The 25,704-nt window shown below is 37.3% G+C and overlaps 1 protein-coding gene across 3 annotated transcripts in view; it reads left to right on the top strand.

Annotated features, from left to right (window-relative positions):
• The window catches only part of KIF26B (kinesin family member 26B), a 337,773-nt gene that overhangs the window by 122,039 nt on the left and 190,030 nt on the right, over positions 1–25,704 (top strand). For all 3 annotated transcript variants that reach the window (XM_087967103.1, XM_026669385.2, XM_087967109.1), the window contains one exon: positions 17,887–18,053. In XM_087967103.1, coding sequence (XP_087823229.1) covers positions 17,887–18,053 — 167 coding nt within the window. The remainder of the gene's footprint in view (positions 1–17,886; positions 18,054–25,704) is intronic.

Genomic DNA, 25,704 nt, shown 5'->3' with positions numbered 1-25,704 from the left:
CAAAGCAGCCGGTTTTAAATTTAACTTGCCATATCAAGACATCTTTCTTTGATTGTCCCTGATGAGTTTTTAAAAATAGCGTAGTTTGTGCACTTAAGCCAAGAATGATTGTTATGGGATTAGATACTAAATCCAGGGATTAAGTTGTTGGTGTCAGATAAAGGAGGCTTTTGACATTTAAAAAAAAGGCCCTTTTTAAACCTATTGCCTTATTTGGTAACTTTGTCAGTAAGTGTCAATAATTGATAGGTAGATAAAAATGCCAAATCCAGTCTAAACATCTGACTGACAAACATAATAATAATAATTGCACTCTGAGAGAATTTCCATTTGTCAATTGCAAAAGGCCCCATGGCGTGGATCCATGCCTATACTACACAGACAGATACATTACAACATCCTAGGTTCTTGGGATGGCCTAGGTTTTGGCATGAAGACCAACGCCACCTAAAGAACTGGCAGCTGTGATTTCACATTTAATAATCACCATCAGTCAATTGCAAAGGGAAGCTTTACTTGGAAGAACATATATCCTGTGACAATACTTTAATACAATAACATCTGCCTATCCCAAGTCTTTGGAAAGAACTCAATAAGTGGATAAAAATGCCAAATCCAGCCTAACATCTGGCTGACTGTGACTCATCATCATCATCTTAAATGCTTTCAAGTAGTGTGAGACTCAAAGCCTTAACTGGATCTCCAGTTGTTTCCTGAGACACGTATTTGGAACCTGCTTTAAACATTGGAGGGCAGTTTATTTGAATCAATTTGTGCTGGAGGGCAGAGACTTTCTGCACTCCAAGGATCTAATTTTAGGGAACTGTAGTGTACTTCTTGAGGACATTAGCTTTTATGAAGGAGGGTGATATAAATAGTAGTATTTAATATCAAATAATCATTTGGAAATCAGAAGAACAAGACTTTGAAGAGGGCAAAGGAAGGCATCGGAAAATAGTGATAACTGATGAATTATATGACTTGGTTGGAATGTTTTCACAGCCAGTAGATTTCTTTTTCAATTTCATCAAATAAGTTTCATCCTTTTTATATACATACATACATACATACATACATACATACATACATACATACATACATACTTACATACATACATACATACATACATGGTATTCAGCTTTGTTCGGGTATTTTCCCACGTCATTAGAGTTGTGCTTTTTAAGTTGTAGCAACGTTTCGGCAACTTTAAAAGCACAACTATAATGACGTGGGAAAATACCCGAACAATGTAGCAACATTTCAGCAGAATCTCATCTGCCATCATCAGGCTTCTGGACTGTGTTGTAAGCCTGATGATGGCAGATGAGATTCTGCCGAAACATTGCTACAACTTTAAAAGCACAACTATAATGACGTGGGAAAATACCCGAACAAAGCTGAATACCATACATGTAAGTACCTGCAAAACTTTATATATATATATATATATATATATATATATATATATATATATATATATATATATATATATATATATATATATACATATACATACACACACACACACACACATACACACACACACACACATACATACATACATACATACATACATACACATTCATACAATAAAAGGCAGTATGCACAGCTATAAAGTCATTCTCCCAATAATAGGAATATGTGCCCTTCTTTAGGTAGAGACAGATGCAAATATTCATTACAAATAAACGAATGAAACTTAATAATTTGCATTAACCAAATTCCACAGCTATAAACAGAAATATTCTTTCTGTTTATAAACAGTTTTATGTAGTAAAGGGCAAAAAGAGGGAAGACAGTTTTTATTAAATCTCTTCCTCTCCCCAGAGCTTTGTGTCACTTTCCACAAGATTGCAGGGAGAAGAAGAAATCATGAAAAATTGTGTTTCTCCTTTTCTGTAGCAGAAACAAACCCAAATACATTCTTTTCCCCTGGCTCTATATCCTTATCTATGCTTACTTTTTAAACATGTATAAGTGATAGAAACCTTTTCAAATAAGTTTGTCATTTGTAATACATATTTTGGTGGTTTATTTAGAGTTTTTCTGATAATCAAATTTTGTTATTTATGTCTGAGATTTTTGGATCAGGGTTGGATTACAGAGGATTTCTCAATTGGATATATCATCATGTATCTTTTCCAGTTGTTTTCCCCAGTTACTTAATGTATAGGAACCCTTTAAATGAAATCTATATTCCTCCACTATATACTTTTGACCGAAGAATCACTGATGTCTTTGAAGGCTTCCTGCTTGAGAGATCAGTTTTTAATAGCCACTTCAGATTTTTATTACATCATTGTGGGAAGAACAAAGGTTGGACGTTGCTACTTCAGCAATTAATATGAATTAGATCTGATTAGTAAAATTTAAGCATTGCTTTTGATAAGAAGTCTCCTTGTTATCATAACTAGATTGTGCTTGAATCATTTTAATTACATCTGTCATAAATCTCTTGCATATTCCTGGTTGGCTAATGAATTTAATCTTCTTGTTTACTTAGGAAAGTATCAACCAAATCAGAACTGATTTAAATAGATGCTTCAGACCAATTGCATTAGGTACTGAAGCTATTTAATTGGTGTTTTTTTAAAAAAAATAAGTTATTTGAAAAATGACTGGATACAATGAGCTATGTCTAGAAGTTTTCCTATGTTTAAATTTATAAATATCTTTTCATAAGAAGTACATGAGTTTGACAAGGATTGAAGAAGAACTTTAGATTCCATCATTAAATAATAGGAGAAATGGAAACACTTATGAAATTGAAAACAAATTAGACATAAGTACACACACATACATGTGCATTAACTAAATTTGGGTAGTTTAAACCAGCTTTAAACTACCAAAATAAACTAAACCAGTTGCCCTACAAGTGTCTTACATAGCTCCTAGTCAATTTAAATATATTAGGCTCTCCTTCTAGCTGTTGTTGATTGTGTTGAGCCTCAGGCGATTTCACAAGATTTTAGATTGATGCTGTAGATGGATGGAACCAAGTAATGATGTTTTAGTCCTGAGTGTTAAACATTTCCTCCCTTTTGTGTGTCTCTTTGTATTTGCCATGGAAAAGTTATTTGCTCTGACTCTTTTCATCAGTAAATAATACATTCTAATGTTAATAGGGTATAGAGTCACTGTCCTTAAAATTCTCAGAAAAACCAGGGCCCTAAAGCAAAGAGCAGACATGCAGTATGTCTGGCATCCAGATATTTTAGTGAAGATGGATTATGATGCTTCAGGCAGATACATTCACAAGAGCTTATGTACTATGAAATGAAACTATACTCTCTACTTCAGTCAAACCATATCAGTTTCAGCTAAGGTTCAATAGCTGCATTACAATTCCATTTTGGGGGGATGCATAACTAGGTAAATTAGTAGTGAGCAATTATTTTCTGAAATTAGAAGTGCCTTCTGGATCTTGAGATGGTGATCCATGGAATATTTGTGCTTTGTAAGAATTTTTCAGATATTGCCTCTGCTTCTAATCTGCTGCAACATTTAAGGGTGAATAATTTTTTGAGTTTCAAATCTACATTTCAAATAAAAAATAAGGTTGCACAAAAGAGCATTTAGTGGGTGCTAGCAATTTTTAATGTTATTCCGCAGTGTCTTTTTTTGCAGATTGCAACTGAAGTCGTGCCTTTCAAAAATTACCTCTATAGTAGATCAAGGAGAGATTGGATTTAATTCTTTTATTTTGTTTAAGTTAATCAGTTTTGTAATGTACCCGAAAAGTATGGATTGTGGTCAGGGTATAAATAGGAAAAACATAAAAATATAAAATCCAACACATTTCTTTAATAGACACCACTGCTTAATCAGTTGCCGGTACACAAAAACACATTGAAATTAAACAGTTCAAATTGTTTCTGAAAGGCTCACAGAGTAGAGGACTACATAACCCCATGGGAGAAGTGTCCTGAAGGGTTATAACTGGCACCCTGACTGAACTTAGGCAAAGACTCTTTTATTTACAGCTCCATCTGCTGCTTGAACAAGAACTGAGTCATGAAAGACCCGCCAAGTCATGAACCACCTTTAAAAACATTGATCAATTGATTGGCTATCATTGGATTGTTCATGTTGTTTACTTATGGCCAGTAGTTCTGTCTTGGAAGGATTTAATCCAAGATTATTTTCCTCATACTGACACGCACAACCTCCAAACACCAGTTCCATGGAATCCTTAGCATTTCAAAACAGAACTTAATTGTAGAGAATAGGAAAGATAATTTTGACAGACGTATGCAAACTTCTTTGCCAAGGTGATGAGGGATGAAACATGTTTTAAATCCACAACAAACAGATAATATTTGAAAGACACTCAATACCTCCTTTCCCCCCAAGATTATAAGGAAAGAGAAGTACAGCACAAACATGCAAGTTTCTGTTATTATAGCCAATCTCAATAAAAGCAGTTTTAGCCTTCCTCTGGAATTATTTCCTAGTCTGGTCCACTTTGTGGGACTGACACTAATGAAGACCCAATGCTAGGTTTACCTGGGAAAAGAACAGTTACCCTTTCGCTTTCCATTGTAAGAAAAAGAGGTTCAACTGACTCACAGAGACCTAATCTTAATGAATTCATTCCTAAAGGAATGCAGGATTTTTGCTTGTACAGTTTCCAAGAGTATGTTTCCTAATTTATTATCTTTTGATACTAAGCCTGATTAGTGAAACTGAGTGTATATCTTGTTTCTCTGGCTGTGTTGCGCTGTTAGGAATTTGGCAATAATCCACCAGAGTCCCCATTGTCATTCCCACCCCTTGGCTGGGCTTGTTTTCATCCTGACTAACAACAATCCATTTCCGCTTGGATTGTAGTTGATTTATCACAACTTTCTGAATAACTTTATTTAAAATGAGGTGAGAGATTGGTTGAAACACATGTTGGTCAAGGGAGAGGGCACAATGATCTTTTTCAAGGTAGGTAGTATATCCTCATATAACATTTATTATCTTTAAACAGAATTCAGAATTCAGAAAACCCTAACCACTCCTTTAGGTTTTACAAATTCAGAAGAATCCCAGCATGGAAATCATCTTGCTAACCACCATAGGTTTAATCTAATTGGTGTTTTAATTGTCCAAATCAAAGTAGGTACAATCAACTTTTTCTGCCATAGAATCTATAGATTCTAGTCATTTGCCACGCCCATTTTCTCCTGAAAGGATCCAGATAATCTGAAACAGGTTGCCAAAAGGGAATATGAGAATGCAAGAAGCATAAAGAAGATAATTCTCTGCAATAATTAATTTTCTTCTCCAGAATAAGCTTGGAGAAGATAATTAATAAACAGGCAAGCTAAAGACCGAATTAATTAATAAATACATACAGATGATTTGCCCTGTGAACTACATAGAGGACCCTCATAATTAATTCCTGACGTTCATTCCCGTTGCAATTTTGCACTCCTCAGTTTGGTAGCATCTTCCACGGGATTTATTTCTGAATATGCTTGTATAAGTTTGCATGATAAGGATTATACACTCTAGCTGTGTAATCAACCCTCTTCAGTAGTGCTGGAAAGGTAGCAATTGTGCTTTTGAAGCTTCCCTCTTGTTTTCCCTAGATCCTCCCCCTCCCCCCAAAAAAATACCCAACATCAGTCATACTATGTAATTGGTCATAGGTTGAATATGGAATAAGGAGAAGGAACAAGAGTAAAGAAAGGTAACCACCTCTTCTTGTTGTATCTTACTATGGCATTGTTAGGAAGTGTGAAGTTCTGAGCTTGATTATTTGCTTGCAGATGATTCATTACCCAACTGGGTAACATCATTAGTGTTACTGAGTGTAGGGTTTACTCCCTGTTTATAAGGACGGAGCAAATTATTGTATATGGCAAGCTATTGTGTACAAACAGGGAGCAAAGCTCACATTCACTCGCCCTGATGTTACCTAGTTGGATAATTAAATGTCTGCAAGCAAACAAACTCAGAGTACCCCAAGGACTCCATTGTTCAGTCCTGAGCTTACAGATATTCTCTTCTATTGATAGTTAGGATGTATCAGTAATTCTGTCACACAGAAGAATTTTACCTCTCCCACTCAGCCCCATTATTTTTATAATAATAGAGAATACTGCAGGTAAGCATGTATGCAATCAAATACGAACCTGATTTAAATGATTGAGATTTTTATCTAAGCATTTCTTGAATCCTTCGTGAAAGAAAAGGAAAATCTATGGGGAAAAGAGCACTGCTTAAACCAAAATACTTTGGATTTAAAAGATAAAGAATTTCAATTCCTAGCATCTTCAAATAGACAAGGAAAAGCTACCTGAAGCCTAAGGAGATACTGCCTGTCAAGGTAAACAGTTTGGAGTGATAATAATTCCATATAGGAATTCTATTGAGGTTCCATATAACAGGGGTCCTCAACCACCGGGCTGCGGACCGGTACCGGTCCGTGGAGCACTCTGTACCGGGCCGCAAAGAAGAAAAAATAAAAAAGGCGGCTTTCTTCGCCTTCGGTGAATGCTGCTGGGATCAGGGATCAAGGACACAAATGAAAGAAGGGGAGGGAGGAAGCAACCGAAGCCTGTCCTGCTCTCTGGCTCAGCGGCTTCGGTTTCCTCCCGCCTCGTTCCTCTCTCAGTCGCTCTCTCGCTGCTCCACCAGCCCAGGAAGAAACTGCTTCAAAGAAGCCGGGGGGGTGGGGTGGCTTTTTCTGTCGCCGCAGCTCCTCCGAAGCAGGCAGAACGGAGCACTGGATTGAACTGCGGGCGGGCTGCGGGGTGGGGGTAAACGGGCGCTTCGGAGGAGCTGCGGCGACAGGAAAAGCCACCCCCGGCTTTTTTGAAGCAGTTTCTTCCTGGGCTGGTGGAGCAGCGAGAGAGCGACTGAGAGAGGAACGAGGCAGACACCTGAGGGAGGGAGGGAGACACCTGAGGGATGGGGCTGAGGGAGGCAGGGCCGAGGCTCCCTGAACTTGGTGGTTTGCTGGCAGGCGTTTTATTACCCGACTAGGTAACAACATCAGATGTTACCTAGTCAGGTAATGAAACGTCTGCAAGCAAACCACCAAACTCGATTCCCCCTCCCGGTCCTTGAAAAAGTGTTTGTGCTTGAAACTGGTCCCTGGTACAAAAAAGGTTGGGGACCACTGCCATATAAGGCAGTTTTCTTTGTGGAATTCACTTATTTGAAGAGATCATCATATTTTATTGTAAATATAAAATCTATCTTGCTGATGCTTTATTTAAATGAAATTTCTATATCAGTGATTTCATGACCTCTGTAGATTCCATACGCTAAATAAATAAGAGACGAGTGTTAACTTTTTTGTACTTTTATTCAAATATATCTCAATAGATTGAATATATGCTCCTTAGTCAAAGAGCCCACTAACTGCTCATAAGTCACTTTCTGCAGTATTGTCATAACTTCAAATGGTTATGAAGATAATTTCATGTTGAAAACTGCCTATGTTGGAATGATCCAATTCAGATCCGCTATGCAAATCTTGGTTGCATAATACACTAGTTCTCTGTTACTACAAATATGGAGACAGGCTGTGTTTAATCATGGTGGGATCCTGGGAATTCATTTGGCGCATTTGGTAGCAGTGACATTTTAGTCATTATTAATGCACCAGTCATTTTCCCCATTGTGACAAAAATGCTTCCCTGAATCAGTTATTCACAGTACATTTATCTACTATTCCTGGAATATATTGCTTGTACTCTATTTTAGAAATTAGTCTTATGCCATTGTTTTTAATAATTTTGTTCTTAGGGGAAAGAGTACAAAATTATTTTGAGATGGATCTAAGATAAATGGATCTTTAAATGGATCTAAGATACTAATTAAATGACTTGGAATGAGAAAAAATTAAAGGAAAGAAAGCTTGCTTTGTCTGCAAGGATACCTTAGTGAAAAACAAGTGTCAACCTGTGCTTGTTTACTGAGGGGTGAAATTTATTATCGCTAATGGAGGTTACTTTTCAATAATTAAACTTAGAATTGCAGCCAAAGGTACCGAGAGAAAAGGCTTCCATGAGGGGCAAACAAGTCAACATGGACAGCCATGTTCATATAGTCCCAGCTGCCATTTTGATGTTTTTGATACACACACTTGCCAAATGCACCTCACTGAAAAAATCTACCGTGTTTCTCATATAATAAGGCTGGGTCTTATTTTTTTTTGAGCCCCCAAAAAATGTCTAGGCCATCTTTTCGGGGGTGACTTAATTCCCCCCTATGGATCTTTTCCTATGCTATGACCTGTGGCTTCCATAGCATCAACTTCAATGGCACCAAAACCCTGGCCACTATAGAAAACCCTAATCACAGAATCATCAGAGAAGCCATAGAGATTGAAAAAAGACCAGAAAGCATGAATAGAAGAGATGATTCCACCAGGCTGTCAATCATTTGGAAGCCTGCACTCACAAACAAAAAATCTCCACACCACAAGCCAGGCAAACACCTGGGCACAAACAGATCCCCCTGATACCTCCAGCTCAAACACATCCCAACCAGGCACCCAGATGAAACCCAGCTTCCTAACTAATGATAGCCGTCCATTTACCCGGCAAGCTGCACTAAAGGCCTCCAATAAAGCAACACAATGCTGCCAGCCAATCAAGATACAAAAAGAGCCAAAAAACAGACAGAAGATATTAGAGACACCAATCAAGCAGAACACAGCAAACTCCGAGACCAATAAACACAGACCAAGACTCCCAACCAATCAGGATGAAGAAAAACCATTCTGGCACAGCAATAGGCTGCCCCAAATTCAAATCTGAAACCACTGTAAAAGTCTGACTCACAGACGGACACAATACAGAAGCCTGATGATGGCAGATGAGATTCTGCTGAAACGTTGCTACAACTTTAAAAGAACAACTACAATGACGTGGGAAAATACAACCAAGCCGAACACCATACATGTAAGTACCATGAAAACTTAAGAAAATATATATATATATATATATATATATATATATATAGAATTCTATCTATCTATCTATCTATCTATCTATCTATCTATCTATCTATCTATCTATCTATATAATGTATGAATGCTTTTTAAAACCAATGCTTTTTTAAAAAAGAAACAAAATAATAAAGTTATGTTTGTTGCAACGCCTCTGTGGTTATTCACCTTTATGATCAACTGTAGAGATGCTGTAGAACGCCCCCCACCTATACTCCTCGCCGGTCCCCACAGTTAATGGGCCTGCTTTGCTAGCCGTTGGGGTTCCACACATTCTTCCCCACCCAACCCCCAGTCACAATTACTCACTTAGGTCAGGATGTTGAGGTATGGAAGGAAGACCAACTGCTCCATTGCTGTGTTACGTAGCAAGGGAAGCAAGGGAAGCATCCAGCAAGAGTGGCTTTTGTCCTGCTTGTGTTGACCCCCCCCCCACCTCCCATTAGCAAGGGGAAGAAGGTAAACAGCAAGCCAGAGAAGATTCTATTTATTTATTTAATTTATTTATTTGATTTGCCAATTGTTTACAGCAGGGGTCCCCAACCGCCGGTCCGCGGACCGTGCAGACCACGGAACAAGCCTTACCGGGCCGCTGGTTGCTGGCGCCGCCATCTTTTTGGTAAAAAAGCAATTTTTAAATCAAAAAGATGGCGGCGCAGCGCTTCGGTGAGCTTTTCTGGGTGAAAGCCATTTCTACCGAAAAAGCTCACCGAAGCACTAGCGCCGCCATTTTTGACGAAAATCACTCGTGACGTCACCGGAAGTGATTTTCGTCAAAAGATGGCGGCGCCAGCTGACGCCGAACCGGGCGCGGCGTCGAAAGGTTGGGGATCCCTGGTTTACAAGATAATAAGTATAAGTGTATACATATTCTCTCGCTTGCCGTTTTCTTTTGTTGCGGGGAGGGAAGGCTAGCATCTAATGATGAAAGAAAAATAGAGAGCTTCACTCATATCTCAGGAAAAGATGGCACTCGTGGAATTCTTCCACATGGCCCAGCAATGGATCAGCCTGTCCTCCTTCTGTATCCTGATACCCTGAGCTATGGAGATCTTTGAAAGGTAAGTGAGCATTCAATGATGAGGTGGGTAAGTCCCAAGTGGCTGTGGAGATCTGAAGGCGGAAAGCATAGCATGGAGTAAGTGAAGGGGGTGAGGCATTGTGCTTGTGCCTGCACTAGGATCTCCTCAACTCGTGAGGCACCCCATATTCCACTTAACAACCTGTGTATTCTTTTAATGAATGTATTTGGGGGAGAGCAGGGATGGGGAGTCATTAACTGATGTGTTCACTTAATACCCTCTTGACTTTCTACTGTAATAGGCAGACTCCATTATTATCATAACTCAAGGATTACCTGTATGGAGGTCATCTTGCAGGGTAGGTTTTGATTTTCTGACCATACATTATATACGTTTGTGTTTAAAGGAGCTTGTCTGTTAGAAAAGAAAAAAAGTGCTTTATCAAAATGAAACACTCCATTGTTTTTGTCGTAAAAGTACTTAAAAAGTACTTACTGTCAGTTTGATGGATTTTGGTGATCTTTTCTAACACATCTTGGATTTGTGCAACAGCATACTTCTTACATTATGCACAGCTACTTTTATTTCTTGCAATAACGTCTCCTGCCCCCACTCATCTTTTCTTCCTCACCAGAGTGATTTGGTTTTGTTGACCACTGTGGAGTTGAGAATCTTTTCCGTTGTCTTAAAGATGTTTGGATGGTAGAACTATTTTGGGTGGGTGGAGTTCACCTGCCACATTCAGAGTTTCAAACGTATTGGTTGACACTGGCTTGCCTGTGCTTACTCTTTAACATGCTTCCAAGTACGCACTCTTTCCCCACTGAAACCTATTCTTTCTCTTGATGTCCACCTCCTGCCCCTCTCTGCTCCTGGATGTATCTTGTACCCTTTCCTCTGGAAGCCTCTTTCTGCTGTTCTTCACTGAGAGTTTCTCATGTTATTGCCCTGTTCACCTTTCAGGATAACCCATCAAGAGGAAAGGCTGGCCTACGGCCATTACACGTTCTCTTCCAGAAGCAAGAGTTCTGCAGAAGTAATTAGGACACATCTGGCACTGCTTTCTCAGTTCTGTCCTTTTGCAAGGGCTGATGCTTATTTGTTCTTTTCCCCTCACTTCCTTCACAACACTCCCTTGTTCCTATTTGCTCTTTTGTTTGCTTTTGTTGTAAACTCATAGTTGCTTATTTGCTTTCTCAAGAGTGCTGACTGAGGCTGAGGTCCTGGCTCAGGAATGCTGCTCTGTGCAGAAGTTAATCAGAGAGTCTCCTGAAGCTATAAGTTTCTTTCCCCTGTTAGCTCTGATCATTAGTTTGGCAAACAAACAAACATAAACTCACTTGGCCAGAAGAACACCCAGACCTTGTACAATCAGCTGAACAACTTTTCCAAAAGCTCATCCAAAAACTCAGCACGTGTCAATCCAGGTTAGGAACAGTTGGAAATGCTGGTTTTACTTCTGAATACAGAAGCTTTTTAAATTTCCTGAGTGAGCTTATAACAGGGACATTAATTTAGAATGAAATGTGAAAGCTAGTGTGTATGTACATGTGTGCCTGCGTTTGGTTTTGCATTTTCCCCCCACAACCTCCTTCCTCTCCATTGCCTCATGTCCCAGCTAAATCAGTGAGGAAACAAGATCAGATCAGCTTATTTCACTGTCAGAGTTAGAGACCCAGCATTGTGCAACATGTTGAGTGCCTGTCTTCGCTTAACTCCTGCCCACCTAGAAATTCAGAAGCATGCAAATGTGAGTAAATAAATAGATACCACTTCAGTGGGGAGGAAATAGCACTGCGTTTTGCTGGCCACATGACCATGGAAATGTCTTTGGACAATGTTGGCTCATTGCTTCAAAACAGAGTTGAGCACCATCCTTATAGTTGGCAGCGATTAGCAGAGTAAAATCTGCTGGGACTCCAAGAATCAAAGAGCATTTATAACTATGAGTTTTTTTCAGCAATCCTACCCAAAATCAGTGGAAGTGCCATTCACAACTTCAGGTTTACCTACAACTTCTCATTTTTCTTTAGATTTAATTTTAGTTTGTCCAGCCTGTTATTAGATACTACAAAGTGGTCTTATTGCTTCCGTGCAATTCAGTAAAAGGAATAATTTAGTTTTGGCACTTGATAAGAGCCGTGGTGGTGTAGTTGTTAGAATACAGTACTGCAGGTTACTTCTGCTGACTGCCAGGTGCCAGTAGTTCGGTGTTCAATTCTCACCAGCTCAAGACTGACTCAGTCTTCCTTCCTTCCGAGGTGGGTAAAATGAGAGCATTGTTGGAGGAAATATGTTGAAATATGTATATCTGTAAACTGCCTAGCAAGGACTATAAAGCACTATGAAGTGGTATATAAGTCTTATTGCTATTGCTATTCCAAAACTTGGTGCTCTTCCCAGCAGTTTCCTGTGAGTGTTGAACATAATAGGGACAAGACAGAATCTTGTGGGACACCATTGTTTCATGAAAAAGAAAGCTAGGGTAATCTGGAATTTTAGAATTCGAACAGAGAGGCAAGTGCCATGCAATGTCTCAGACTTAACAACTGTTGATAAGAAAGACAAAAAAAGTCTGGATGATGAACTGTGGCAAAGAAAGCAAAGATAGTATCAATAGTAATAGGTGCTTTGGAACAATTCCAAAACACCTGGAGCATTGTTTGAATATCACTGGCACTGACAAATTCACCATCAGTCAGTTGCAAAAGGCAGCCTTACTTGGAACACTTTACATCCTGCAACTATATCTTTAATATTATTAACAACATCTGCCTGTCCCAGGTTCTTGAGAAGGACTCAGATGAACAAAAATGCCACTTCCAGTCTAAACATCTGGCTGACAATGCGACCAACATAATAATCTAGAAGCTCTTGTACATGCTTGTATCTAGCATGTGACCAATATGATAATTTGTTAAAGCCTTGGGAGGCAGAATGTTAATTATTAAAGTTTTTAGACTGCATTACTACAAATAAAGATGTAAAATTATGGTGGTGCTTTGTGCCTTGAAGCATCTTTCCCAAATAGAACTAAACCATTTTAAATATTCCACATTGAGATGCTTCTCTCTGTGAGATCCATTCCTCCCGTTCAATAGGAAACCATTTCAAATTAAGCAAAGCTACTTATGGTATATTAGATGAGTTTGGGGACAAATAACATTCATTTTTTAAAAATATTTTCCCTGTACAACACTTTGGTAGATACTTCTAGTAGTATGTTAGCAAGTTCTCATTGCATCTCATTAATCTTAAAAGAGATCAATTTTCAGTGGCTGCTGGAGAAGGGCTACATGGTTTGTTAACTTTATGGTTCAGAACAAAGAATATAAATTTAAAAAAGAATGTATTTGTGCTGCCCACTTGCACTTAAAAGTGTTTTTATTATATAGCTTAAAGATTGCATTGACTGTTGTTGCTGGACTAGGCAGTGATATCCTGTGACTATATTGACAAAAGACCCACTCGGAATTTATCCCATTAACCCAGAGGTGGTATTCAGCAGGTTCTGACCAGTTCTGGAGAACTGGTAGCGGAAATTTTGAGCAGTTCGGAGAACTGGCAAATACTACCTATGACTGGAGATTTTACAGTATCCTTCCCCTGCCACGCCCACCAAGTCACGCTCACAGAACCGGCAATAAAAAAAATTGAATCCCACCACTGCATTAACCTATACTAAATATCTACCCACTAAAGATTTAGCTTCCTGGTGGAACATATGAGTAAGGGAAGGGGGCAACTACTGTAATTGCCAGATTTTTCCTTTTGACCAATGCATTTTCAGAAAAAGAAGCAATTCTTTATGAAAAATCCATGCTGTGTATGTGTTTCATTTTCTTGTTGTTAGAGGATTATAAGCACAAATTTAGTGGTGGGCTTCTATCGGTTTCACAACAGGTTTGGTGAGCGGGTGCTTTGCGTGCACGCGCGCCAGACATGTGCTTCACACACGCGCAGCACATTACAAAACCACAATTTTACAGCTTTAAAACTTACTTTCCACTGCAATTAACAGCTGATAAAACAGCAGAGTAAAACAGCTGATGCACAGTAATCCACTGTGATGTGCCTCAGCTGAGCTTCAAAACTGCAGAAATAAAGGACAGCCTAAAGCAGGGGCAGGCGGGCGGGCCCAATTGATCTCTAGAGCAAAGAATATGGTTGAAACTATAATCCACTCTTAGGATAGAATAACTATTGAATACAGAGAGAGACCTCACTTACTGATTTATGACTTCAATTGGTCAGTTCTTCCTGTAGTTGTTAAGCAAATCACTCACAGTTGTTAATAACAATAGCAACAGCATTTAGACTTACATACCGCCCCATAGTGCTTTACAGCACTCTCTGGGTGGTTTACAAATGTAGAAACATTATTTGCATATTGCCCCCAAACAATTTTACTGACTTTGAAAGAATGGAAGGTTGACCTTGAGTTCTGTCAGGATCGAATTCCAGGCTGTGGGCCAGAGTTTTGCCTGCAATGTTGCACTTTAACCACTGAGGCACCAGGGATCTCTGATTAAGCACAATGCCACATGACTATAACTTTCTTCCTACTTCTCCATTGACTTTGCTTGTCAGAAGCTGGTTGTGAAGCTTGCAAATGATGGTCACATGACCATGGGATGTTCTGACCATTATAAACACATGCTGGATGCTAAGCACCCAAATCACAATCATACTAGTGCTGATATGCTGCGATAGCCCCATGTTTGAGGACTGCTTATTAATTTCCTGTTGCTGAATGAGCAATTGGTAAGGAAGGACTAAATGTAAAGTAATTTACAAATTCCCACTGAAGGCTTGATCAGTGATCATCATAAGTTCTCCTTAGCCCTCGGTTACTCAGGAATATGTATGACTGATTTTTTCCACTCAAGAAAAATTGACCTGTTATTGGAAAGACAACTGCTGAATTATCATAGGGTGTGATATTTGCCTACTAAAATTAATAAACTATTTATTTCCTCTGGAATGGCCATTCTAATTGGAATTTGTGTCTCGCAGTGTCTTTGTGTGGAAATGTTACAATCGCACAAAAACTTTCTTATGGTTATAAAAATATTAAATCTCAGTGACATCTGATATAAATTATGACAAACATGACTGACAAATCTCATGGAGAATGGTATGGATCTTCTTCCTAGAACCAGGGCCTTGAAAGATCCTTAATTCTCTTTGTACCTAGGTCAGTCGTCAAACATCTACATAGTCCAACAGGACTGTTTCACTGGATCAGTGACCTGTGATTGTGGAAGAAGTAGATCCTTCAAAATTTCCCACTTTTTTTATTTCTTAGGAGCAAACAGTTTCACACTGCAGGACCTCACTGAGGTCAACTCATGAGTAAAGAAATAAGACTTGATGGATGGACACAAGAAAAAAAGACAGTTGAGATCATGTCATGTGATATTGCAGTTTGTTGTACTGCTGTGTTGGCTCATTTGTAGCTTCACTTAACTCTCCTTTGTTCAGTTAGAAGATATATCAATTTTTGAACTTTATGTATAATGATTTGTTATTTAATAGTGGCTTCTGCCCAGCTTGAATTAGCTTAGGAAAATGCTATCCTCAGTCATTTTTGGGAGTCACCTTTTCTTCCTTAGAGAATGTGATTATTTTTCCTTCTACATATTTTATTATAGCAGACTAGCATGAAAATTAGATTGCATAATTTATATTATGTCAAGCTGAATACCACCCAATCCCCAATTTTGTTTTGTCTTGTGTTTGATGACCCATATCCAATTGTGTGTGTGTGAGAGAGGGGGAGGGAGGGAGGGAGAGGGAGAAAGAGATCAGAAGGTGGTAATTAAATAGTGGTGTTAGTGCTGTTTACTTAGAAATAAAATCAGTTAAATCCACATGAGGATTTCCCCATTAAATGTTTAGGATCAAATTACTAAGTAAATGTCAAAGAAATAACTGAACAAGTTAAAATGGGGAATGCCAGTTATGGGTATTCTGCACCTACCAAAATAATGGTGTGATGAGAAGCACAATTTACTCACAAATAGTTCACAAGTTTTCATCTGCTCTGTATACTTTTTTGCTAAGTTGTGATCTGTTAATATTGAAGCTTGCTGAGAGCCAATTTTTTCTTAAGGAACCTAGAGGAATAATCTAAGAGGTGAAGTTAGATCTTAGACTAGAGAATATGGATGTATTAAAATACCTAATTGAATTACCAGGAATAAAACGTTTCCCTGAAAATTGTACTTTTTGATGTGTGGGACACCATTCATATAACCATGAATTTCAGTAGAACAGGTTACATATGATGTCAAGATAAATGTGTAGACCACCAGTTTGTTTCATATGAGAAAAAATGTGGAGGCAACAGAAACGCAAATGTAACAGATGGTAACAAGGTCATTTAATATCTTCCTTCCTCAGGAAATCTAAGAAGAGGTTAAAAACCTCTTTTTATATTCAGGACTGAATTCCATCCTAAGTACAGTATCTGTATTTTTTAAGTTTGACATTTTATAGTTGTAACTATGAATGTTGCTGCTGTTTGTTTATTTTTAATTATAATTTGCAATGATGTTTTAATGCATTTTAGAAATTATTTTAGTTTCAATGGTATTTTAGATTGATCTTATTGTTAGCCATTGCAAGCTGGTTTGACGATAAGTGAATGGGAGAAAAGAGAGAAAGAAAGAAGGTTTTGTGTTATGAACAGCACAGTAGCAGAATAAAAATTCCTACTTTGACTGTACTCTTTGATCTGTACATTTTCTACCTTTAATATTTAATATTACATAAGTTGGAGCATAACATGACAAACAGATTCTAACATCTTAACCTTGTTTGTAATCATCTAATTTTGAAGCTCAGAATAGTTATTTGCTTGATATTCCTTGTAGTCACCAAGCCATTTTATTTATTTGATTTGATTTGATTTGTCAATCACTTACAAGATAATAGGTATAAGTATAAACATGAATAAGAATACAGAAAATAGGTACGATTAAATGGGGATATTAGGACAGGGACGGTAGGCACGATTGTGCACTTATGCACGCCCCTTACAGACCTCTTAGGAATGGGGTGAGGTCAATAGTGGATAGTTTGAGGTTAAAGGAATGGGGGTTTGAGGATGTAACTACAAAGTCAGGTAGTGCATTCCAGGCATTGACCACTCTGTTGCTGAAGTCATACTTTTTGCAGTCAAGTTTGGAGCGGTTAACATTGAATTTGTATCTGTTGTGTGCTCTTGTATTGTTGCGGTTGAAGCTGAAGTAGTCATTGACTGGTAGGACATTGTAGCAGATAATTTTGTGTACTACGCTTAAGTCCAACCGTAGGCGGTGTAGTTCAAGATTGTCCAAGCCCAAAATTTCAAGTCTGGTGATATAGGGTATTCTGTTGCGAGCAGAGGAGTGTAGTACTCTTCTCGTGAAATACTTCTGGACTCGCTCAATTGTATTAATGTCCGATATACAGTGCAGATTCCAGACAGATGATCTGTATTCGAGTATTGGTCTAGCAACAGTTGTGTATGCCCTAGTTAGCAATTCAATATTTCCAGAGGAGAAGCTTCGTAAGATTAGATTTACAACTCTTAATGCCTTTTTGGCAAGGCTGTTGAGTGAAGTTACACTGCAGCATTCATAAACATGTATAGAAATTTCTTTTAATAAATAGGCTTTGACTAATATTTTCCAAGTCCACAAATTGCTTATGAGGTGCAAAGGTAATCCTTTAGACTTTCTTCTTTAATCCAAGGGAATATCTTGATATGTTGTTGAAGGACATGTACTGTTTTCTTAGACAAATACACTCATACCTTGCATAGCATAGTGGTGAATATAATACATTCTAAGAGTTCATTGGAGTGGAATAACCAATACATTTAAATAAAACAAAATAAATGAAGTACCTTTGTTTTGTGTCTAGATTTCCCAGTTGATCACCGAGTCTGGCCGCGATGGACTGACTGAAGCTGTGCTGAACCATTACAATGCGGATAAACCTTCCTTGTATAGCTTCCCCAGTTCCCAGAGCACCTGTGTTGCTAGTGATACCTCAACTGGTACCTCAGTGGCAGCTTCCTTTTTTGCCAGGTAAGACTAAAAGTTCTGCTTTGGATTATTTTAAATTGTCAAATACCCTTATAAAGAAAGCTTGAAGACTTGATGGAAGGGTATGGTAACATAAATAACGTTACATGCTGCAATTTTACATAGAATTATTTGTTGGGTAGGGAATAACATGAGGTAATCATTTTTGCCTAATTTAATTGGGAAGAAATTTTAAATGCATAAGAGTATGAAAGCAATATTCTTTGGGACACAGTCCTTTATTCAAGAGAGAGTGGCTGCTGAATTGAGGCTCCTATCATTTGTTGACTGCCACTGTATATATATATTCCTGTCACTCTAGTAATTTTTACAAGTGATCCTTTTTCACTAGTCGATGGCCTTAATTCTATTTACAGTGTAATGTGTTTCCAAGGTGAAGGCAATTGAATTACTCCAAACTAGGGAGTTTTGTTGAAAATAACCACCTGTATGATGAGTTAGTTTTTTCTTTGGAAAAATCATTATGGAAATAATAGTAATTCTTGTCCCTGATTTGAGATGTTAGACAATCCTACAGATATGTCTAGACTGAAGCAAAACAACCCCATCATTTTCTTTTGCACACTTTATCAGAATCATAGAGACCTCCTGACAGTAGCATAATCAAAACAATGCCCACAAATCAAAATACTATTGATTTTCATTGAACAGTTTGGCACAAATAACTGAAATCTTGAGTCAATACTACATGTAGTACTTAGGAAGTGGGTGACCTTTCAAGGGATACCTGCAAGGCTCCAATTAATGATTTTAGGTAAATCAATCTCCTAATATTTTTATTACAAATTGGGCAACATTTGCTGTATAGTGCATCAGTCTGGTTATCCTATATGTTTTAAGCATTATATTGAAAGTAATGGATGTTGCAGTAAAAGTATAAGATCCAGTCTACTGTTGATTTATCAGAATCTTTATCCAAGAGAAAAAAATTGAAATGCCTTCTTTTACCTCAGGGCTAGATTACTTTCTACTGTACATGAATAGGCTGCTGGCATATGTTCAGGTGTTTTACACACACACGCACACACGCACGCACACACATACACACAAACACAAATTCAAATGATTATATCTCTTGTGTTTTCATTGTTGAACTATCTGGAAATGTATAATGAATCTACCTTCTGGTTCATATTTACATTTAAATATGTTGGAGTTGGAGGTTGCTAAAATAATTGCTAAAACAAAAGTTTGAATCAGCCCTCAGTATCTCTGTCTTTTATTCTGGAGAGTTGTAGATTAGAATAAAAGAAATTGGTTAGCAAGTACATCACAGCAATTGTTATCCTTTGTCAAGTTAGACAGATAAAATTGATGTTTGGATTGCAGAATTTTTGTTTAAGTTTCTAAAAACATTTGAGTAACAAGAAATTGTATCTGTAGATGAGAAAAGAAATTACATTGAAGAAATGAGTAATTATTGCTACCTATTCATTACAAATATAAGTGATATACTTTGACTTTCAGGATGCAAAATAAAAATTCAGGACATTAACATTATTTTTAGAATAGATAATACAAGATTTAAGACATTGATGAATCTAGTATAAAAGAGTTGCTCTTGCAATTTTTATAAAAGAATTAGAAGAAAACCTGTAAAATCTTAATGATAATCATTTGCTTTGCCAACTTTCTTCCAGTTATAACTAACTAACAGGCTAACACAGTTGCTAAAGCATAGCTGTAACACTTTTAACACTCCAGCTGCACAATTATTATGTCTTCTGAGTACTGTTGACAAGGCTGGTAAAAGAAATAGTGTTTTGTTAAGAAGGCAATTCATTCAGCCAACTTTCTCCATGCAATTAGTGGGTACAAACCAATGGCTACTTGAAAACCTAAAGAACCTCTGTGTAACTTCAAGAAAAGTTAACATATGTCTAGCTTTCAGCTTGGCTCAAGGTTATATGTTTATGTATGGTTTTACTTTACAACAAGATCACAGTAGGTTGGGGGAGAATTATAAAATGGTTGTGTTGTTTAAATATATAGCTGGTTTATACACATTCCTCAGTTTAGCATAACCGTAAATCTTTTTGTGTATTGACATGAAATGATTATTTTATAAAGGAACATGTGTGCTTCTAAATGGAGCTACTTTTTCACCCAAAGGCACTGCATTCCTGAAAAATAAAAACTCATTTGTGATGTGATATAAGAAATTGATTTTGTGGACTGTTAATCTTCAAAATCAGTATAAATGAATTGGCCAATTTTGAAGATATTTCTGGTTTCTACTGTGCTTTGTATGAGTGTGAACATATTTGGCCCTTTCCCCATGGAAGATTTACATAATAGCTCTATTTGTGGGATAGTCTTAGATATACTATATAAAAAGGAGAATCACTGAGACAACCAATATACGCAGGAGGTAATTATGGAGGAAGCAAAGCCATTACAGGCAATCCTTGACTTACAACTGTTTAGTGATCATTCGAAGTTAAACTGGCACTGAAACAAGGGACTTATGACCATTTTTCATACCATTGCAGCATCCGTATGGTCACATCAGTGGTGGCATTCAATTTTTTTTTACTACAGGTTCTGTGGGCGTGGCTTGGTGGGCGTGGCAGGGGAAGGATATTGTAAAATCTCCAGCCAGAGGTGGTATTTGCCGGTTCTCTGCACTACTCAAAATTTCTGCTACTGATTCTCCAGAACTGGTCAGAACCTGTTGAATACCACCTCTGAGTCACATGATCAAAATTCAGGCGCATGGCAGCTGACTCATATTTATGACAATTGCAGTGTCCTGTGGTCCCTTTTTGCCACATTCTGACAAGCAAAGTCAACGGGGAAGCCATGAACAACCGTTTTGCTAACTTACTCACTGCAGTGATTCACTTAACAACCGGGGCAAGAAAGGTTGCAAAATGGGACAAAATTCACTTAAACATTTCACTTAGCCACAGAAGTTTGAAACTCAGTTGTGGTCGTAAGTTGAGGATATGTTGACAGTTTTGCTTTCCACCCATGGACACAAACATCTGAATGAAAGAACTTGGTGCCTTCCACATGGATTCAACTATAACTCCAATAATTATCAACTAGCATAGCACAGGGAAAAGAAAACTTATTGTGTAGTTGTGCTTGCTGATTCTCATTTAACTTTTGCTACAGAGTTGTTTTGCAGATCAAATTAACTAATCCTCTTTATCATGTCAGGGACTCCAAAGGTAGGATGTTCATGGGATAAATAAACAATACGATAGAAGCAGTTAGACATTTATTTTGTAGCAGAATGCCCAAAGACACCCTTATGTAAAGCACCAGCAATAAATGATGCAAAATTGCTATAGACATATGTATATGTGTGTGTGTGTGTTTTTATTTATTTCACTTAAAAAAGAAAAGAAATTCAGCAATAGATAAAAGATGTATAGTTAAATTAGCACATATTATATGAAGCACCAAAGTGTTGCTAATTCCTAAGAATAAGAAAAGCTTATATGCTTGCATATCTATGGTATTATGTAGGTCTTCACAACTATGTGAAAGTTTGACAAGCTCAGTCAACATAAAGGATGGGGATGTGGGTACAAAGGCCTTCAGAAAGATTTGCTTTGATCACCCATGTGAAGAGCCCTCACTGATAGGAAATGTCCACCTGAGTCAATAGAATTAAACAGTTCCCTGATTCTAAAACGGTGAAATGACTTTGGTAGAATGGCTAGTTATCCCCCTCTCCACCAAATAAAAATTAAATTCTGGAATTAGGGATGTGTTTACATCTAAAGTTCATATTGAAGCATGTTATTCCATAGTTCAGTACTCTTGAACTTAAATAAAATAAAAAATACTTCATATTATTCCATTTTGCAGTATCCGTTTTCAGGAATGGGTGATTGCAAGAAGGATGTCCTGGTGCAGAAAAGAGTGCAGATAAATCAAGGCAAAGGACCTCCTAGCCACATCTGGTACCTGCTCTAGGCGGACCTCCAAAGTTTACACCTGTTCCATTTGGAGAAGTGGAACACATCCAGAAACAAAGATAATAGATCCCTCATATTGGAAGAGCCAATCACTCCATTTTGGTCTTGACAGTATTGCTAGCCCAACCCAGGGATGAGATGTACAATCTAGTATCATCAGCATACTGATGGTTTTGGGTCCTATACTTGCTAGCAAATGATTGCACTAAGTGCTTTCATGCAGGTATTAAATGAAGGGAATGAGAATGTTGAGCTCCAAGACCCACCATATGTAATGGATCAAAGGCTCAACTCTCCCCATCCTAACAGTGACTGGAACCAACCTGAGAGAAAAGAAACACCATGGTTCCCACTCCTAATCCCATGGTCAGCCCAGAAATTTATTGATTTATTTATTTACCCAATTCACACAGATAAACTCAGGGCAGCTTACAACATTAAAAATCATGAAAATATAAAACTCATGAAGCCCCATCTCTCTCCATCATGAAAACCTCAGAGACATCAAGAACTAGAAAAATCTGGCTATTCCCTTCTATACTCTGCTAACAATCATTTTCAAACATAGCCAATGCTTTCTCTATGTTATGTCCTGATTTAAAACCCAACTAGAAATGTTTTAGAGGATCTGTTTTATCCGGGAGTTCTCTAAAGTTATAAGCTAATCATATTTCCAAGAAAGGGAAGGTTGGATCTATCAGTGGCTTTATAGGAAGAAGTAAACATTGACCAATGCAGAGAGTCATATCTCTGAGAAAGGACTATCTTCTGGGATTCAGATTTTGGTAATACACATTATGTCAATCACCTCATTGAGGATAAGAGCTCAAAATGTCCTTTCCTAAAGTCTTTTGCTTTATTTGCATCGTGGTCAATCCACAAAGCATTCTTTAGTTCTGAAATGAACAATATGTATGTGGTCTTTCAGATGCTGTTGTATTTTCTCTGATTATTGGCATGTTCACTGCAGCTGATGGAAACCAGAGTCAACAATATCTGGAGGGGCACATATTGTCCAACCTTGTTTTAGTTTATACTTTGTTTACTTTCTGTTGGATTATTCCAATTATGTTCCTGTTTTAGTCTTCTTTATATTTATCTTAGACAATTGATTTTTTGCTGTGTTTATCTTAGTTTATGGTCTGTTAATTTAATAGTTTGATTATATCCCCTGAATTGGATGTTTTGGCTCTCTTATTTGCCGATGTAGACTTGCATCTGTATATTTCCCACATTATTTAGTAACCCAACTCTTTCCTATATGTCCCTGTGTACAAATAGCACAGCACAGCATTTTATTTTTTTTCAAGATAGCCTACATGGAATAAGAAATAGTGGAAGCAAAAATCTTAATCTTACATATCCTTTGTCCTAATTATAATTGTAATAATAAATTATTATTATTTAATTGTAAATAATAAATAGCGTGAGATTACCACTTACTTTCTAAAATTGGATCAAAATGGAAATCAGGTCATGGTCTAATTTTATAGAAGGATTTTAGCAGAAGGATTTTAGGTAATCTGTAAATTTTATAGCAATGAAGAGATTTGCAGATTTAAAAAAAACCCACTGATTTACGTTTTTGTTTATATATTATTATATGTGGAAATAGAAAATGATGTTATTCTGCCATGAAGCTATGTACCCTCTAGAGTTCAGGGAATTTTTTTGAAGATCCCTCCAGATGAGAATTTGCGAGCTCACAATATTACATGAAGGAAGAAGAAAATGAGCAAACAGGATAATGTTTACATTTGAATTGAGATTGCACCCCATGTCATTCTTTTCTGTTTATTTCTAATCTTATTTTAGACTGTTTCTAAATTTAGAGGAACATTTTGTATTTTGGGGCAAGAGTAATCCTTTCTGATCTTTTAAAAATAAAGCCAACCTATCCCACTGTTCCTTGTCAACAAAAGTACAATATATAATACTTCAACTCCAAGGAAGAAATAATGTTCTAAATGAAAGCAGATCTTTTCCTTTCTCCCTGTGCCAGCTCTTTGTTTAAGCAGTGAGCAGGCGGTTTACATTCATCCCAGATGTTCATGAAAAAAAAATCCTTAATATACAATAGAATTTATTTTTAACCACTTTGTTGTAACATGTGTAAAAATATCAAGATCTTAAAGTGCTGTATCAATATTGTATGCGTTGTCCAAAGAAGCATTTAGTAATGTGAGTAAAATGATAATGCTTTACTTTCTTCAAGCTTTTTTCAGGAACTAAGGTTCTTTGGACTTTTGAATAATAGCAAACAAAAGTCAGAAGATAAGAAGATAGGAGAGATTAGAAAAATAAAGGGGAACAGTGATTACATGTGGCATCTGTCCTCGAGGGATGGAGCTCCCATCATTACTTGCCATGCAAATATCTGAATAGGAACCAACCAGCTGAACTAGGTAATGTCTGAAGATTGGAAGCTTTTTCTCAGCTAGATCCATGGTTTTGATATATACTGTAGTAAGATAAGGACAAATGTCTGATATCAGAGAGAGAGTGCATCATGGATAGGCAGGTTTATTTGGGGGGAATAGAGCAGAAAGAAGGACCTTTCCTTCCCGCGTATTATCTGAATCGTTTTGACCTTTGTTTAACTATATTATTTGACCCTAAAGATTACTAAACGTTTCTTGAAAAACTTTTTTTTAAGGGAAGAGAAAATTAAAATGTCAAGTAATTGAAAGAAATGGTAAGGCCCTAACCTCATAACAGCAATTTCAATTGTTTGACAATTTAGACAGCCTAACAAATTTCAATTAGTCAATCAATTTGGTGGGAAGTAAATCCTGATAAATTCAATGAAATTATAAATTCAATGACATTTCCTGTTTTGTGAAAGAAGCAGAGCAAAGAATAATAGTGATAAAATAGTATAATGCAAAAAAAAATGAATATTCATCTTTTAGTGTTGCACTAATATTAAAGCACATAGTCTGAATTAATTGTATGAATATTATAATGTTTTATAACATTAAAAAATATTGAAAAAAATAATCCAAAAGAGAAGACCTTTCTATAAATCAGTGTAATAGGCAAAACCATCTAAAAAACCTGAACAGATTACCCAAAATTCCTTTGTCTTGTCTCTTTGTTTATAGGATAATTCAAATATTAACAACTACTACAACAATGAAAAAAGCTTTGTTACTTACTTTTTAGTAAATGTACTTAAAGACTCTGAGCGTAGTATTCCAGCCCTCAAGAAAAGGTGTATATATCTGAATAAATTTAATCCATGTTTGCTAAATATTCTGCAAGTAAAATATAATCATTTTCAGGGGTTTATAATATTGTTCTCATTCAGTCATTCAGTCCCTTCTGTTTGTCAGTAACTATTTCTCTGAGTTCTTATAAGTTCATGTTTGTATCATCAGTGGTAGTAGCCAGTGTCATGCCCCTGTCAGAATCTGACTTGGAGGAGGAAGCCGAACAGCTGACAGGGAGTGGGAATGTGGCTCTGTTGGCTGTGGAAGAAACTGGGGAAGGGCAAAATCCAGCTGGGCAGAGCCTGGGAGAGGTAGAACAAGGGAGAGGGAATTCAGAGGAAGACCCAGGCCCACCCCCTCTTCATCCTAGAGCACGCAGGGAGGAACGGAGAAGAGAGCAACGTGGGTTGTGTGGCTTATGGGGGAGGAAAGGGCCCTGATTCCCTTCATTAGCTGCAGCTGGGAACACAATGTATAAAAAAGGCAAAC

Source organism: Notechis scutatus, chromosome 1, assembly GCF_049901735.1.
Source record: "Notechis scutatus isolate UNSWTSFEM ecotype Mainland chromosome 1, rNotScu1.2, whole genome shotgun sequence".
NCBI classification, from domain to species: domain Eukaryota; kingdom Metazoa; phylum Chordata; class Lepidosauria; order Squamata; family Elapidae; genus Notechis; species Notechis scutatus.
Note: the sequence above shows the minus strand (reverse complement) of the source record. Positions and strands in the feature narration are given on the sequence as shown.